Raw genomic sequence first — 17,506 nt, 5'->3', positions numbered from 1 at the left:
GTTATGATAGACTAAGTAAGGGCTGTTGAATTTTAAATAAAATTTTTGGAATTAGGGCAAGCAGTTTTCAAATGGGTGGAGCAGAGAAGGGAAATACAGTGTGGATTCAGTTGAACAGAATTCAGACCAGTAACCTGCTGTGAGTGAGTGACTGGGGATTTAGGAAGGTGGGTATGAACACAACTGAAAATGGGCCATTTTCAAACTCACTGATTTTCATCTCATGTTGGCTTGAGACAACCAAGGCAATGACTCAAAGGAATGACTTTGCCTCAAAGTGAATCAATTTTTGCCTGTTTATGTTTGATAGATTCCTATCACTCGTATAATGGATGTGCTGCTCTAAATAAGAAAGCGACGGCATTTTACAAGATCTACCTTGACAGAACCAGGATATAACAGATCATATTCCAGGTGTCTGGGGATCTTAGGTTGGTTTATTTTCTAAAAAATCTGAGTGGTTTGATGTTGATAAATTGTTTCTACCTCAAAAGAACAATAAAACAGTTTCTGGCTACGCGACATTTTTACAACCTACCATTTATAGAAGTTCAACAACTTAGCAGGAACATTTCGGTAAGTGTCGACAACATCCACAAAAACAATATCCCCATAGAAGCGGCTCTCCTCCTTCAGCAAAGCATCTTCCTTGTGGAGATTACTTATATGGTCAACAAGTCTTCGAGGGCGAGAATGGAGGTTTTGTAAGAGAGCATCACCTTCTACAAAGGAAACGTCGAGAGCTGGAGAAAAATGCTATTACAAACTCAAGACCCAGACCTGTACCACAATGTATGCTGACACTCTGTTGCCACGGTAACCTAACAGGAATCCAGCCGTTAGGGACGCTGAGGTAGGGACGAATGGACTCCGGACAGCGACCTGGCAGGACCTGTTGGCCAAGGATGCACAGACCGGAGGACTCAGTCCACTCGTGGCTATGTCCCCAGGGACAGTGTTTTACATGAGCACAAGGAAATCCATCACCGCAGTGTTTGCAACAGTGAAAAAAATGGAACCAACCCAAACGACCACTGACAGAATGGCTAAATTGTGGTATATTCACATAATGGAATACAGCAGTTAGAGAAAAATCAACCTGATCTTGCTCATTAAAAGGAATGGCAATGAAAAAATAATGCTGAGAAAAAGTATGCTGCTCATTGATATATGCAATGTGATACCACAGGTATCAATTATAAAATATTCTATTCAAAACTACGTTGAAGATATGTACATACAGAGTAGAAAGTAGAAACGTAAGAATGGGAAGGGTACACAAGAATGTCAGAACGCTGGCATCCTCGAGGGGAAGGGAGATGAGGAGGGCCAGGGAGACCAGAAGGGAGGGCTTCAACTGTATCTGTAAGGTTTGCTTTTCCTTTTCTTTTTGATGGAAAAAAAAAAGCAGATTTATTCTGTAATGCTCTCTTTCTTAAAAAAACACAAAAATCTGACAAAATGTAAACACTTAATTCTGAGCAATAAGTACATGGGTGTTTCTTAATAGTGCTCTCTATTTTTGGTGTATTTATATTTCATAATAAAAATGATTACTAATGTGCTTAAAAGACTTTACCACCTCACAAGTTATATCATTTGTCACATTTGTGCAGGGACTGTCTTCAGATCCCATGGATTTAATTAAGGAAGCAATTCTTTCACTAGGGCAGGATTTTCTCAAATAAAATACAGAAAATTTCTGAAAAACAAGAAAAGTGAGTGGCTGATGAGTGGGGAAAAGAAACTAAAATGTAATTTAGCACTTTACTTTTTCTAACTGCAAATGAACACTGGGGGAAGGGAGACTGAAGACCTACAGTCTTGGATTTCAGCCTCTGCCACTATCCGTGAGATAATGGACAAGCTACAAGTTTCTGGGCCTCAGAATTCTCATCTGTAAAAGGAGGAGGGGTTCTCAGGAATGCTTCCTGAAATACAGATTCCTAGGCCCCAAGCCTAAAGATTCAGCTGGTCTGGGTGGGGCCCAGGAATCTGTGTGTTTAACACGTGCCTTCCTGTAACTGATGCAGGTGGACCACAGACTACCCTTTGAGAAACACAGGCCTAAATGACCTTGGTTTCTTTTTAACCCTTACATTCTATTATAATATTCTTTCATTTTAATATAAAGATAAATACATACGATTTAACATTTGATACATACAATTGAACACTTGAAAGAAAGTGCAAGTGTCAGAAAATAGCAGTAACAGGAAGATGGTTGGTATCGAGATGAGAGCAGAAATTAAATACAGGCCTTTCAGATGAACAAATTACACATTTTGTTTTATATTACATATATGTGAAAAATATTAGTATAAAGTAATATATCTGTGTGTGTTTTAAATCTGATGATCTGTCTAGGTGTTGTTTAAATGAATCCTATGGTTCACAGCCTCTCAAAGTTTGGAGGCATCAAATCTATCTAAGGAGCTTGTTAAAATACAGTTATCTGAGCTCCAGGCCTGAAGATTTCAACTTAGTAGCTCAAGATATGGCCCAGCCAGAGATCTGAATGTACCATGTGATTCTTCTGAATGGCCCTTAGACCCTCAGATTTTAAAAAAGTTAATTGCTATTCAGATTTTCAGATAGACCCAGTACATGAGAAGGTATCATATTCACGTTCATTCCTTTATCCTAAAATTCGAGTTATTTCAGTCTTGTCTGAAAGGAAGTTTCCTCACCCAAACCTTATTCCTTTTCCGTTAGCCTCAGTGAGAGAAACTCTGACAAACATTCAGGGTGCACAGCTGGTGCGTGCAGGACGACTCAGTGCCAGAAGTCTCAAGGGTCCCCCTCAAACTAGTGTTTAAAGACTCCCGGTGGTACTTACGTGAACTGACTGGCCAAAGAAAGGAAGCTGCTCCACATTCCCGCCCGGCGGTGTGCTGCACTGCCCAGGCCCCACGTGGGAGCCGTGTTAACAACCTGCCTGACCTCTTAGCTAAGCTGCTCCAGGCTGAACTATCAGCCAGCCTCCTGCTGAGCTAAGTCAATACTTCCCTTGAAGGGTGGTCTCATAGTTTTATGAAAAAAATCTCTGGACTGAAACAAATTAGGGATCCCTAGATTTTAAATCTCTATTTCTAATGGCAAGTTTGTGGTCAAAACTTATGTTCCTTTTCCAGCTTATCCTCGGGCATGACATAAGAATACAAATACTTCCGTGAGGAAACAGTGCCTCAATAAAGATGCTAGAAATCTAAAAAGCCACAGCTGATTGGCGAAAAGAGGGTCTGCCCCGCCCCCAGCACTGCACCGTCCAGGGAGTCCCTGAAGACTTTCCTTTCAGGATCTGGCCTCTGCTGTCCCCAGTCCCCGAGAGCCTTCAGAGAGGCTGGGTCCCCACTTTTATATGAACCCAGGGCCTGCAGAGCTCTGAGAGGTCAGACACAAGCACTACTGGGCACCCTTGTTCCAGGAGTGACGCTCAGGACAGGTGACCAATAACAACTGCATCAATAATAGGGTTTCTTTGTTAAAGACGACAGAATTCTCAGGAAGTCACAGATGTGGATGCTTAAATGAGCTCCATTCAAGAAGACAGACACAGCCCCTCCTAATCCTATCATACATTCCGTTTAGTTTTAAAGACATGTTTAAGCTAATGCCTCTGACACTAACGAGATATATTAGTCTTTACAAAACTGAAGTAAGATAGAGACCCTACATTTCAATATTCACATTATGTGGAGAGAGAGTCCGTGTGAAGCAGGAGGGAAAGCTGAGTCCACTGCACCATCTCCACCGGGGCCACATGGCGGAGTCAAAATGCAGCATTCCTGGGTCTGAGAGAAAACCGGGTTCTCTGTCTGACAGGCAGCACTGAGTGCACTACAGGGCCTGGTTACAGTTTGGCAGAAGTCTCCATGACCAAAGCTACAGCCACACGAGGCCACAAAAGCCCAAGGGTATTAATTTTTTAAGATCACCTTTACGGTGACAGATGCCTTCCATCTACGAGAAGATGACAAATGTCCACTCTCACCACTTCTACTCAACACTGTACTGGACATTCTAGCCAGGACAATCGACAAGAAAAAAGATGTAAAAGGCATCCAGACTGGAAAGGAAGAAGCAAAACTATCTCTATTCATAGGTGATGTGATCTTGTGTGTGGAAAATCCTAAGGCACTCACAAAACTATGAATGAATAAGTTCAGCAAGGCTGCAGCATGCAACATTGATTTCACAAGAATCAACTGTATTTCTGTACTTTAGCAATCGACATCTGGAAATGAAATTTAAAAAACAGTTCCACCTACAATAGCATCAAAAAAATATTTAAGAATAAATTTAACAAAATAAGGGCAAAACTTGTACTCTGAAAACCACAAAACATAACTGAAAGAAATTTAATAAGGCCTAAACAAATGGAAAGGCATTCTATGTTCCTGGATAAGAGACTTAATGTTAAGAAGGCAACACTCCCCAAAATGATCTACAGATTCAATGCAACCCCTTTCAAAATCCCAGCTGGCTTTTTTGCAGAAATTGACAAGCTGGTCCTAAAATTCATATGGAAATGCAAAGGACCCAGAATAGCCGAAACAATCTAGAAAAAGAACAGAGTTGGAAGACACTTCTTGATTTCAAACCTCACTATAAAGCTACATAAATCAAGACAGTGTAGCTCCAGTGTAAGGACAGACATATAGGTTAAGAGAACAGAAGATTCTAGAAATAAATCTTTATATTTAAGGTCAGAAGTATAGTAAGTAGATAAGTGGTTTAGAGTCGGAGGGAGGGATGAATGAGGAGTGACTTAATGGGTCCTGGGTTTCCTTTTTGGAGCAACAGATATGGTCTGGAATTAGTGGAGATACTTGCAGAGCTCAATATACTAAAAACCATTTCATTAAACACTTAAAAAGGGTAAATTATGTGGTTTGTGAATTACATATCAATAAAGCTTTTTTTAATTACAAAAAAACATAACCTTTTATGTCAAAGTACAAAGTAAGATTAGGTACATGAGATCAGTACCAGCCAACTTACCTTGAATAGTATAAATAAAACCACCTGCAACTCCTTCCACACCTTCCATGAATTCATGAGGCAATGCACCCTCCCCAGCCTGAAAGAAATAAGAATAGAAGTGCTCAATGTTTCATGACTAAAAATACATTTCTTATACTTAAAACTTGATTGGCAAACTTCATAAAGTGACTCCCAAGCATATAAAGCTGTCTAAGCTCAGGTGCACTAGACTTATACCATCAGGATGACATCACTATGCTCCTGCTTTTGTTATCTAATTACAGGTATATGCAGTAGACCATAGTGTTCAGAATTTCTAGCTTCCACAGAATCGTATGTTCTTTTTTTTGTTTTTTAAAGTTTATTGGGGTGACAATGGTTAGTAAAGTTACACAGGTTTCAGGTGTACAATTCTGTAATACATCATCTATATATCACATTGTGTGCTCACCACCCAGAGTCAGTTCTCCTTCCATCACCATATATTTGATCCCCTTCACCCTCATCTTCCACTCTCCTCCTCCTTACCCTCTGGTAACCACTAAATTATTTCTATGTCTATGAGTTTTTGTTTCTTTACTCGTCTTATTCTTTTGTGGTTTTCAGTTTTATATCCCACATGATTCTTGACTTTTTCTGTCTGACATTTCATTTAGCATAATAAACTCAAGTTCCATCCATGTTGTCACAAATGACACTATTTCATCTTATGGCAGAATAGTATTCCATTGTGTATATACACCACATCTTCTTTATCCATTCATCTATCGAAGGACACTTTGGTTGTTTTCGTGTCTTGGCCACAAAAACTGCAATGTCATACATCTTTATGGACTAATGTTTTCAGATTTTGGGGGTAGATACCCTAGAGAGGGATTACTGGGTTATACGGTAATTCCATTCTGAATTTTCTGAGGAACCTCCACACTGCCTTCCATAACGGCTGCACCAGTCTGCCTTCCCACCAACAGTGTACAAGGGTTCCTTTTTCTCCACAGCCTCTCCAACACTTGTTACTATTTGTCTATATATTTTGTCAACTATATTTTGTTGATGATAGCCATTCTAACTGGCATGAGGTGACATATCACTGTGGTTTTTACTTGTATTTTTCTGATGGTTAGTGATGTTGAGCATTTTTTCATATGTCTATTTGCCATCTGTATGTCCTCTTTGGAGAAATGTCTCTTCAGGTCCTCTGTCCATTTTTTAATTGGGTTGTTTGTCTTTTTGTTGTTGAGCTCTATGAGTTCCATATATGTTTTGGATATTAGCCCCTTATCTTGAAGTTGCTACCATAATAGTAAAAAATCAATTTTATTTTGCATTGCAGCACCACCACTTAACAAAATTATTACCACTTTTGATTTCTTGGAGGTTGAAAATCCCCATGAGTTCAGATGCATCTAGGCAGAGTTTGAAGGCAGGGGCCACTCTTAGAAAAGCGCCTCAAGCAAACAGCTCAGCCGGAGTCTGACTGATCGCTGATGCTGCTGAAGGGGCCTAGACCACGGCCGAGGGGCCAGCCACACTCTCGTGGACCTCTCAGCACTGCAGGCTCTTTTATTATCAGAGAGTTACCTCTCTTCACCTCACAGGTTACTCAGACGGAGGCGATTCACTTGTGTGTGTGACACGCTGAAATGGCACAGCTACCAAGCTGTCCTCCAGCTGCTGTGCTCTGGGTGAGACGTCAGTCACGCTTCTGCGCAGTTACAGCGTCTCCTCTCCACACTCACGTCTTGACAGCGCTACTATCCCGTACAAAGCAATGTTCTAAAGCAACTGGGGAGACAGTGTCCCGAGGTGACTGGTGACATCGTTTAGAATACGGTGTGTGGCTGGATGTGGAGGAAACTACAAGGTGAATGCTACAGATTCCAGCTTTGGAGTTCCATAAAAGGTTGTATACTCTATTTTTTCTTGTGTATGCTACATTGTTTTGGTTTGTTTAGAACTTGATAGTACTTTCTGTTTATTAACTTCTATCTAAAAGGTCACAGCTTGTCTTTTATTTTGGCTTTAAAAAGTTTTTAACATTATCACTTGCTGGCAAGGATAGACGAGTTAGGAGAAAACTTAAATTTGCACATGGTGTTTCTTAGAGTAACCTACTAATATGCCTTTTTTTTTTTTTTTAGGTTAGCTGAGTGTGTAAGCTCTCTTTAGCCCTCTACAGCTATATTCAGCCCCAAAGTGGACCACTTGAGTCTTTACATTTGAACCTAGTCCTCAACTCAGAAATAATTTGATTTCGTTTTCTGTAACCAACTCAATACTATAGAATTCCAGCATGTCTTATATATTTTTAAGTTTCACAGAAAAGGAGGCAAGATATCAAAAACACTACCTTGAAAATAAGAAAAAACACACTATAAACTCCATAAAACATTTTATTTTAAATAAAAGACTTTTCATAAGAAGGGAAGAAATCCTAAACGTGGCCACAGGGCTAAGTTTGTATGTCCCTATGAATTTGTGGATCTGCTTGTGTAATGTCCTTCCTCACTGGAGTACAAGGTCCTCTGTGGGCCAGTAACGGACCTGTTCTGCCCATCACGGTGCCCGGGTTACAACAGGTGTGCAGTAAATGTTTTCTGAATGGGTAATAACATACCATATGATATTCATTTCAATTCAGAAATTAATTCACGTGAATAAGGTTAAGACAATGAAAATATACTAAGCTTGTGAGTTTAATTGCTAAGTGCTTTTCTAATCATCAGACTAGAGCATCCAGGAGAACGAAAGGCTGAGTCTATGACACCACCACAAACAGTACTTATTTCAAGTTCATCATATTAAGTTTACCTACACCTTCAGCAAATTTGAATAAATGAAAAATATGAGAGGCACAAATCCCGGCAATATAAGTGAAAGTGAATACCCAATCTTATTTCCAATACTTTCACCTACAGTATTTTAACTAATATCCTACTATCAAGGTAAGACAGTGAATACTCTGAATTCTGTTAGCAAGAGTTCTTAATGTTAATACTATTGAGAAATAAAATGCCACACTTTTAAAAATGCACCGATCTTAAGGAAAAATTGTGTATTTGTTAGCGGTGCAGTTACAAAACCAAAGAACATTTGAGTTTTTCTTCTATACTATGGTCACTACACAACTTTTTACTCTATGTGTTCTAAAACACACACGATTCCTTGTCCCATATTGCCTGGATTGGTGTAAATTTAAAAACACTGTTATGGAATAAAAATGCTGAGGTATGCTATAACAACCTTTTAAAAAAAGAATGACTTACTGTAATGACTCTGAGAACGCCTCCTCCATCATTTACTGTCACTTGGTGGAGATTTCTTGACACGAGGCCCTGGAGGTCTTGACTCTCCCACACGATTGTACCTTCAAAGCTCTTTTGTGAAAGATGAAAAGTGAGTGGATTTCTCTACTGTTGTCATTTAGGTGTTAAGTTTTTTAAAAAATGTTTATTTTTAAAAAGATACACAGGTTAACGTTTTTATCCCACAACTCTAAACCACCATTGTTAACATTTTGGTGTATACCCTTGAGTCTGTTTTTTTTCCACACACATCTAAAAAGACGAATCTACAAAGGGTACATAGATGACAATTTTGCATGCTGCTGTTTGTCCTTTCCCACTGAATCTAAAGCATGTATTTCCTTGTGCTGCTGCAGCTCTTTTACAATCATTCTTTTTCATGTATGAATAACAAGCTGTTGAGTGGATGCAGCCCAATTTACTCAAACATTTCCCTACAGTCAGACATTTGGAAATTACCAAGTATCTACTGAAATCATGTGAGGCATGTTTTGGTGTCAAGATTTATTTTTCTCCAGTAATTTGTTTTTTATTTAAAATAAATTCCCAGAGGTGAAATTACTGGGATAAGAAGAGATATTTTACCTGGGTTTTGGTACACAGTGCCAAATTGTTTTTCAAAAGCAAATTTTACTGCTTTTTAGGGTTATTTGCAATTTATGAAAATGTCTTGCTGTGTACTCTTCCCAGTATGGGATACTAGTAAAAGAAAAGAAGTTTAAGCTAATTTGCCAGGTTAAAAAACCGATTCCTCATTTAATTGTGTTTCTTTGGATTTCTAGCAATGTTTATGAATTATGTGGTCTTTGTCATGCTTCGTTGCCCTTTAGCTACTAAACTTTATACCTTTCTTATTAATCTGTGTGAGCTTTTAATAGACAATCCTGTGTATGTTTTATATGCTAAAAATAGGTTTTCAGAATTGTTTGCCACTAAGGGTTCTTTTTTTAAAATTCAGAGGTCCATACATTTTCTCTTATCAAATAGGACAAGTTTTTCCTTGGTGATTATTACTATTAAATCCTGAGCTGAGGAAGTTACGTTCCCCTCCCCCAAGACCTGATACACATTTAAATTCTACCGTCTTCTAATTTCTCTGTGGTTTCCATTTCTAGTATCTGTGCCCTGCTGCCTCAGTACTGTTTAGGTCAACTCCATACCAGCTCAGAGAGGCTTCTCCAGAGATGCAGGAGAAGGCGGCCAACTACCAAGTTCTATCACATCAGACACCTTATTTTCTTAAAACCACTTAGTACTCTAATACTTCCTATTTATTTTTCTATTGTCAAACTAACGGCTCCCACTAGAAGGCAAGTACCATGAGAGCCAGGATCCTGTATGTCTGTCTTATCAACCACTATATCCCCAGCACCCAGAATGGCCTGACCTATAACTGGCACTCAAAAATGTGTACTTAATGTTGAATTCAAAATCAATTAGAATTAATTCTGGTAGAGCACATGAGATAAATGATACAGCTTTAATATTCAAAAAAAATTTCATGTATTAAAATTAAGGGATAAGTACTTTACAGTAATGTCTCATTTAGCAAGCATTATAAGGAAACAATACGAAAGTGAATTTGTCCAATAAGCTAGGCCAGTGGTTTGCAAGTTTTTAAGCAATAAAACTTCTCTACCAAAACAGATAAAAACACTGAAAGGGTCGGGGTTCCTCAGGCGGCCTGTCATTTTATATTCAGCTCCTGTGCCTCAATCTTCATCACTTGTGACCCTGTGATGCACTTGGTGAAGCCCTAGGGTTCCTCAGAGCAGAGCCTGCAGACACACCTTGTGTCAGCATTTCCTAACCTTTAAAACAGAGAAAATGATAGCTGCCTGCCTCACAGGGCTGTTTGTGGAGTAGTGATAATGTATACAGCACAGTGTCTGCTCAGCAGAATACAGCTTTATCACCACCAGAGGAACACAGAAGTGAACTACCCCTTTAAGAGATTCCATTTTCCTATCTGAAATAGGTGCTGGATATTTCTATACTTTCCCCGGTGGCCTTAACTTTCTACCGAACTTGATGTTAAATCTCAATTCTGTAATAGCAAAAAACAGTCTCTCACAAACAGATATATTCACAGAAGGAAAACAAAAGGACTTGAAGAAATATACCAAATATGTAGGGAATAGATGGATGACATCATAGTCTTTTAACCTTTCTATATTTTTGTCAAGTTTTCAATAGTGAATATGTATTATTTTCATACTTTTATAACCAAGAAAAAAAATCTTTTTTTTTTAAGGAAAAAGTTTTGAACTAAACATAAATACACAACTAAATAAATTTGGGGTCAATCTTCTTTCAGATATGAGACATTATTTAAACTTTTGAGTGTCTACTGTGTACCAGGCTGTGGACAAATGTGTTTGAAGATTTAAAAAAAAAAGAAACGGCCCATTTTTGAAATAATCATAACATGCAATGATAGGGTCAATAACGAAAGAAAGCTCTTCTGTGCTTGGGGAGGTCAAGACAGAATTTTAGATGACTCTGAGAGCTAAATTTGAAGGAGTGTGAGTCAGAAAAGTGGGAGGCAGGTCAAATAACACATCGAAAGGCACAGACTCGGAACAGCATCGCATAGTCAGAAAAATGGACAGCACTGCATATTGAGAAAAATGTTAAGTAGTTTAGTACTGCTGAAGCACAAGGCCGAGGAGAGGTAGGAAGTAGGCTGGGGGTCGGCTGTGTCTGCTATAGAAAGGCTGTCATTTACCTAAAAGGCAGTGGGAAGCACTGAAGGCTGAAAGTGTAAGAATGACACAATTGTACCTGCAATTTTAGAAATGTCACTCCAATAATGGAATGGCATCAGAACAGAGGTTGGTAGGGAAAGTGGCAAGTGGACTATTACAGAAGTCCAGGAGAGAATTATGTGTCTATCATTTAGAAATTAAGATCGCAAAGACACAAATAGACAGATATTCAATGCTCATGGATTAGAAGACTTACTACTGTTAAAATGTCCATATTACCCCCAGGCGATCTATGGATTTCAATACAATGGCTATCAGAATTCCAAAGGCATTTTTCACAGAAATAGAACGATCAATCCTAAAATTTGTAAGGAACCACAAAAGACCCCAATAGCCAAAGCAATCGTGAGAAAGAAGAAGAAAGCTGGAGGCATCATGCTTCCTCATTTTCAATTATATTACAAAGCTATAGTAATCAAAACAGTGTAGTACTGACATAGTACACACAGATCAATGGGACAGAAAAGAGTCCAGAAATAAACCCATGCATCAGTCAACTTATGGCAAAGGAGCCAAGAACATACAACAGGGAAAGGACAGTCTCTTCATTAAATGGTGTTGGGAAAACTGGGGAGCCACATGCAAAAACAATGAAACTGGGCCACTATCTTACAACATACATAAAAATCAACTCAAAATGGATTAAAAGCTTTCCTACCTTGGGCCTGGCAGAATGGCTCCTGAAAAGAAGGGCCATTTTGCCATCAACAAGATAGTGACCAGAGAATAATACCATCAACATTCAAAGAGCATCCATGGAGTGGGTTACAAGAAGCGTGTACACAAAGAAATCTAGAAATTCGCCATAAAGGAGATGGGAACCACCAGACATGTGCACTGACACCAGACTCAACAAAGCCCTCTGGGCCAAAGGAAGAAGGAATATCACGTACTGCATTCTGGTGTGATTGTCCAAAAGGCATAATGAGGATGAAGTCTCACCAAATAAGCTCCATACATTGGTTACCTATGTACCTGTCACCATTTTAAAAAGTCTACAAATAGCTAATGTAGATGAGAACTGCTGATTGTCAAATAAAGTTATAAAACTGCCTCTCAAAAAGGAGTAAAGAATTGAATGTAAGACCTGAAACCATAAAACTCCTAGAAGAAACCATAGGCAGTAGGCTCCTTGACATTGGTCTTGGCAATGATTTTTTTGGATTTGACATCAAAAGCAAAAGGGACTCATCACACTAAAAGGCTTCTTCTGCATAGCAAAGAGGACCATCAACAAAATGAAAAGGCAACTGACCAAACAAGAGAGAATATTTTCAAATCAGATATCTGATAAGGGGTTAACCTAAAATGCACAAACAACTCAACAGCAAAAAACAAAAACAAAAACTGATTTAAAAACGGCAGAGGATCTGAAGAGACATTTTCCCAAGAGGACATACAGCTGGCCAACTGGTACATGTAAAGATGCTCGACATCACTCATCATCAGGCAAATACAAGTCAAATCACCATGCGTTGTCACCTCGTACCTATTAGAATGGTTATTATCAAAAAGACAAGAAATAAAGAGTTGGTAAGGACGTGGAGAAAAGGGAACCCGTGTGACTGTTGGTGAGAATGTCAAATGGTGCAGCCACTATGGAAACCAGTATGGAGGTTCCTCAAAAACTTAAAAATAGCAATAACATTTTTATGCAATTGCAATTTTACTTCTGGATCTGTATTTGAAGGAAATGAGAGCACTAACTTGAAAAGATATACGCACACCCATGTTCGCTGCAGCTTTATTTACAATAGCCAAGACACAGAAATACCCTAAGTGTCTACTGATAGAGGAATGGAGACACACACACACACACACACACACACACACACACACACACACACACACACAAAGAGGAAAATTATTCAGCCATTAGTAAAAGGAAATCTTGCCATTTGCTACAACATAGATGGACCTTGAGGACATTATGCTAAGTGAAGTAAGTCAGACAGAAATAAGATACCACAGGATCACAGTTACATGTGAAGTCTAAAAATTAACAAACAAACAAAACCCCAAACTCAAAGATACGGAGAACACATGGGTGGTTGCCAGAGGTAGGGAGTGGGGTGGGAGAAATGGGTTAAGGTGATCAAAGGTACAAACTTCCAGTTATCAAATAAGTAAGTTCTAGGAGTATAATGTATAGCATGGCAACTAGTTAATAATACAGTATCGTGTATTTGAAAATTGCTAAGAAACTAGATCTTAAAAGTTCTCATCACAAGAAAAAAAACTGATGACTATGTCTGGTGATACATGTTAACTAGACTTAACTGTGATCATTTTGAAATATATATACAAACATCGAGTCATTATATTGTACACCTGAAACTAATTAGTTTTATGTCAATTATATCTCGATTAAAAAAAGACTGCTCTCTGAGTTGAACTAATTAAATCCTTACATTAAAGGAAATAATGCTTCTGAAAACTGGGAAGAGCTCTAAAAAAGCAGCTTAATTAGTAAAATTAACACCTTAATATATCAACTGGCCACTATAGGAAAGCTGGGTTAAGAGTGAAATTTTGGCAATGTAGTTATGCCCAAGGGGAGAAAAGACCTAATAATTGAAAGATATAAAGCGTTTGGGTCACATCCTATCTGAGCTGAAACACCTACCTTCCACTTTTGTAATAGAACTGAATGCCCAAGCTAAGCATGGTTCAAATTCAGTTTTTCAGGTGCCTGACATACCAAGAAGGAGGTTCCTAATTAGGGGTCATGAACTTTTAAATCACTCTGCTAAGCTAACTCATTAAAAGAGGAATGAATTGACAACTGATCTTCTGTGACTTTATATAGTATCATTCTATGAGAATCTGATCATCTCTAAGTGAGCTAACCGGAAAGGTCGGTGTTACAACCTGAAGCCAAGTCCTAGACCCTTGACTGAGTGAGGCTGCTTTGGGTTCATCACGTGTCTTTCTCTTGCCTATGGTATACTCTTCTTTCTTCTAAAACTTCAATAGTGCTCAAGTTTAGGAGAAGAGAACTGACAAGATCTAATGAGTGCTTGGATATGAGGGTTGAGGATCAATCCCATGATTCTGGTTTGGGTGCCAGAGAAAAAGGAGATGTGTTATCCAAGAGGGAAAACACAGGAGGAGATGAGAATGGGTGGGATGGAGCCCCTATTACCATTGGAATGCCCACGGGACATTCCAATAGATAAGTTCAGTAGGCAGCTGATATGTGTAGGGAGTTGAGTTCATGAGAGATATCTGGGCTGTAGTTAGATTTAATACCTATTAGCAAATGGCTGGTAATGAATGAAATTGACTAAAAAGAATAAGTAAAATAAACAGAAGGCTGAGTATTAAATCCTAATGATTAACATTTAGGAGGAAAGCAAATGAGGAGGAGATAATAAAGTACATCAGGAAGGAGAATGGGGCCAGATGTGGCTAAACCAAAAGTACGTGTATTATACGAGACAAGAAACTGCGATCAACGAGGCTAAGGACAAAAAGTGTCCCTGCAGTTGGCCGTTAGGTCACTGGGAATCTTAGCGAATGCTGTTCCAAATGAACCATATGAAAGCAAAGCTATGATGACCAAATAAAAATGCTTTGCCTTGAAACTACAAGTCTAGAAAACATGATGACAAAACAAGTAATTCGTTGTCCTGTCCACTCAACTGGAACTTGGCGTTTGACTTGCTATTTCCCACTGACTCCATTTTGTTTGTGATGGGCTCATGCTACATCAACAATGTTGACTAAACTGAGTAATTACCAGAACTCACTGGTCTGAAAGAATGATCCTGGTTCAATTCACTGAACTTACATAACCCAGAAGTTGTGTTGTTATTAGGGAGGGGAGGAGCTGTATCTTCTCTCCCTCCCCGGGCCTGTTCCTGCTCCAGTCACAGTTGAATTTCTATTCTCACTTTTCACAGACCTACTTTCTACTCTCCCACACAAAGTAATCATAAAGCTAGGAATCTCTTCAGATGCAAAACAACTTGTTTATAGCAATTCCCTGCTAAGATCATAAGACCAAAATAAAAGTTAGGAAAAACAGCATGGTACATAGGCTGGAAAATGAGCTCATAAATTATCGCACCCATAAGGTAAGCAAGCTATCTGCAACCCCTTTCATGTGTTAATTCTTTTGTGTCCTATTTCTAATTTGTCATCCAAACCACACACTGGCTGAAATATACAGTACTTCTGTGCCTGTAACCATGAACAATTCTTGTGGATTGGAGAAATGATTCCATCTAAAGAATTTTAACTTTCCTAAGAAGTACATGTGTAAGTACCCATAATGCTAACAATAATGTCTCTAGTGACACAAGTGAACAAAAATAGTCTTTTTATTGAAATCAGTTTCAGGTTTCAGCTGCACTATTGAGGAAAATACGAAATTAGAGAAATAAATATTTTAAGAGAAACACACAGCAGTCTCCATTTAAATCCGTGACCCCCATTGAGATTTATGCATTAGTGAGTCACTTGATGAAAACATTACAAGAGATTTGCTTCCTTGACAAGCTACACTGCTGGCATGTTTCCCTAGTAGACTACGAAGTGTTGGAGGGGTAAGATGAACAAAGCACCTCCATTCCCTCTCAAATGGCAGAAATGATCTGTTTCTTCCTGGCACTGCTGCTGATGGGCATGCACCCCACTCCTCATGGTCAGTTTTTCTGTTTAATGAGCCCCATTAGGCTTGAGGCAGCAAAAGAATCATCTGTAAAGTTAAACATGGTGTGCAAGAGGAAAGAATTGTTTTAATTTTTAAAGTTTATTTTTTCTTTTTATAAAGCTAATATATATATTTACTATGGAACACTGAGAAAATACTAACAGGTAACACAAACAGAAGAAAATGAAAATCATCCATAATCCTGCTCTCCCCCCACCCTGGTGTAGCCACTGTTAAGTAACTGGAAGGTTTCTAAAAGAAAAAACATTACTCAGAAGGAATGAAAAATCAAGTCAATTTTGCTGAAAGCTAAAAGCGAAAAAGCTCACAAGGCTACAGGCATTAAAGTCTTAACAAAAACGGCCACTCACTGTCTGGCTGAGTACTTCCGGTCATTGGCACCTACTGCCAGATACATCACCCAACACACTGGCAAGGAAGGGAACCCCTGGCCCCAACCCAATTTTCATTTTGAAAAAAACTTCAAACCTACACAGAAGTTGAAATTAACACCAGAATCCCCTAGACTCACCAACTGTTAACATTTGGCCACATTTGCTTGATCTCTGTGTACAAACACACACACACACACACACACACACACACATTCTGCTGTTGAATCACTTGAAAGTAAAATGCAGATATCAGGACATTTCACCTCTAAATTCTTCAGCATGTTATTTCCTAAGAACAAGGACATTGTAAAGGAAAGTAATATTTTTGTGGACTATTCGAATTTGTAATTCTTTCTATTAATGGGGAAACTGACCTTAAAATGGTTCCCTGCCACGTGGAACAGACCTAAAATGGTGGCCAGAGCGTCCCCAGCCTAAGCCCCAGCCCACTTCCGCATAACCCCCTTCAAGCCACATCCCAAGCCAATCACCAGATGACACCTACCCCTTCCCTGACTCAAGAAAGTCCCCAACACATAAAAACCTGCTCAAAACCTTGCTAGGGGCTCAGTCTTTTGGGAAGGATCCCGCTGAGCCCGCCGGTGTAATAAAGCAGACTCTCCTAACTCTCTGAGTGCCACTTCGGTTCTTTGCGGTCTTGGATTCTGCAACACTATAGTCTAAAGTACTAAAGCTGATTTTCGTCCTCTTTGCCCCCTATTGTGAAGGTTTCTCCCCCTGGGCACCACGGACACTGTGGGTCCAATCGTTTGCTGGGGGCCAGCCGGGGCTCCGTGGGGTACGTAGCAGCTTACTGGCCCCCCTCACTGGATGCCATGCCACTCCACACCCAGCCTAACAACTGCAAGTGTCTCCAATCACTGCCACATGTCCCCCAGAAAGCAAAGCGCCCCTGCTCTTAAAGATCAGGACCCCCAATCCAGACGAGTAGCACGTGGGTACTGAGTGCCCTCCGTGTGGCAGCATGCCCTACCCATTCTACATATATCAAATCTGCCAGCCCTAGAACGACCCTCTGAACTGGGCTGTGCAGCACCTCCGCCTTACAGGGAAGACACACAGTGAGAGGAAGTAGCCCGCACGAGGTCACAGCCGCCGAGTGGCTGAGCAGGCTGTACCCCAGGTACCCGCTCAGGCACTGGCACCCAAATGTGCCCACACATCTTACTCCCAGACGCATCATTTTTCTCTTTCCCACTCATGACAGTCCTCCTAAGTCTTTTGTGAAAATCAGCGCTACGTCAGGCTTCAGCCCGTTCTGTGTAGCAGCTAACACAAAGCTACTGCTCCGGGCCTCCTCAGAATAACGGTACTCGCCTTTTGGGAATCGCACAAAGTCTGAGTTAGGTTCTGCTCACACTAGTTCTGAGGAAA

General features: G+C 39.6%; 1 protein-coding gene across 1 annotated transcript in view; it reads right to left on the bottom strand.

The window, feature by feature from the left end:
• Positions 1-17,506, bottom strand: part of B3GALNT2 (beta-1,3-N-acetylgalactosaminyltransferase 2) — a 46,683-nt gene that overhangs the window by 5,093 nt on the left and 24,084 nt on the right. Inside the window, 4 exon segments of the mRNA XM_081039161.1 lie at positions 487-534; positions 538-722; positions 5,005-5,083; positions 8,253-8,363. Of these exon segments, the coding sequence (XP_080895287.1) occupies positions 487-534; positions 538-722; positions 5,005-5,083; positions 8,253-8,363 (423 nt within the window).

This window comes from Rhinolophus hipposideros (assembly GCF_964194185.1).
Source record: "Rhinolophus hipposideros genome assembly, chromosome: 26".
In the NCBI taxonomy this organism is placed as follows: domain Eukaryota; kingdom Metazoa; phylum Chordata; class Mammalia; order Chiroptera; family Rhinolophidae; genus Rhinolophus; species Rhinolophus hipposideros.
Note: the sequence above shows the minus strand (reverse complement) of the source record. Positions and strands in the feature narration are given on the sequence as shown.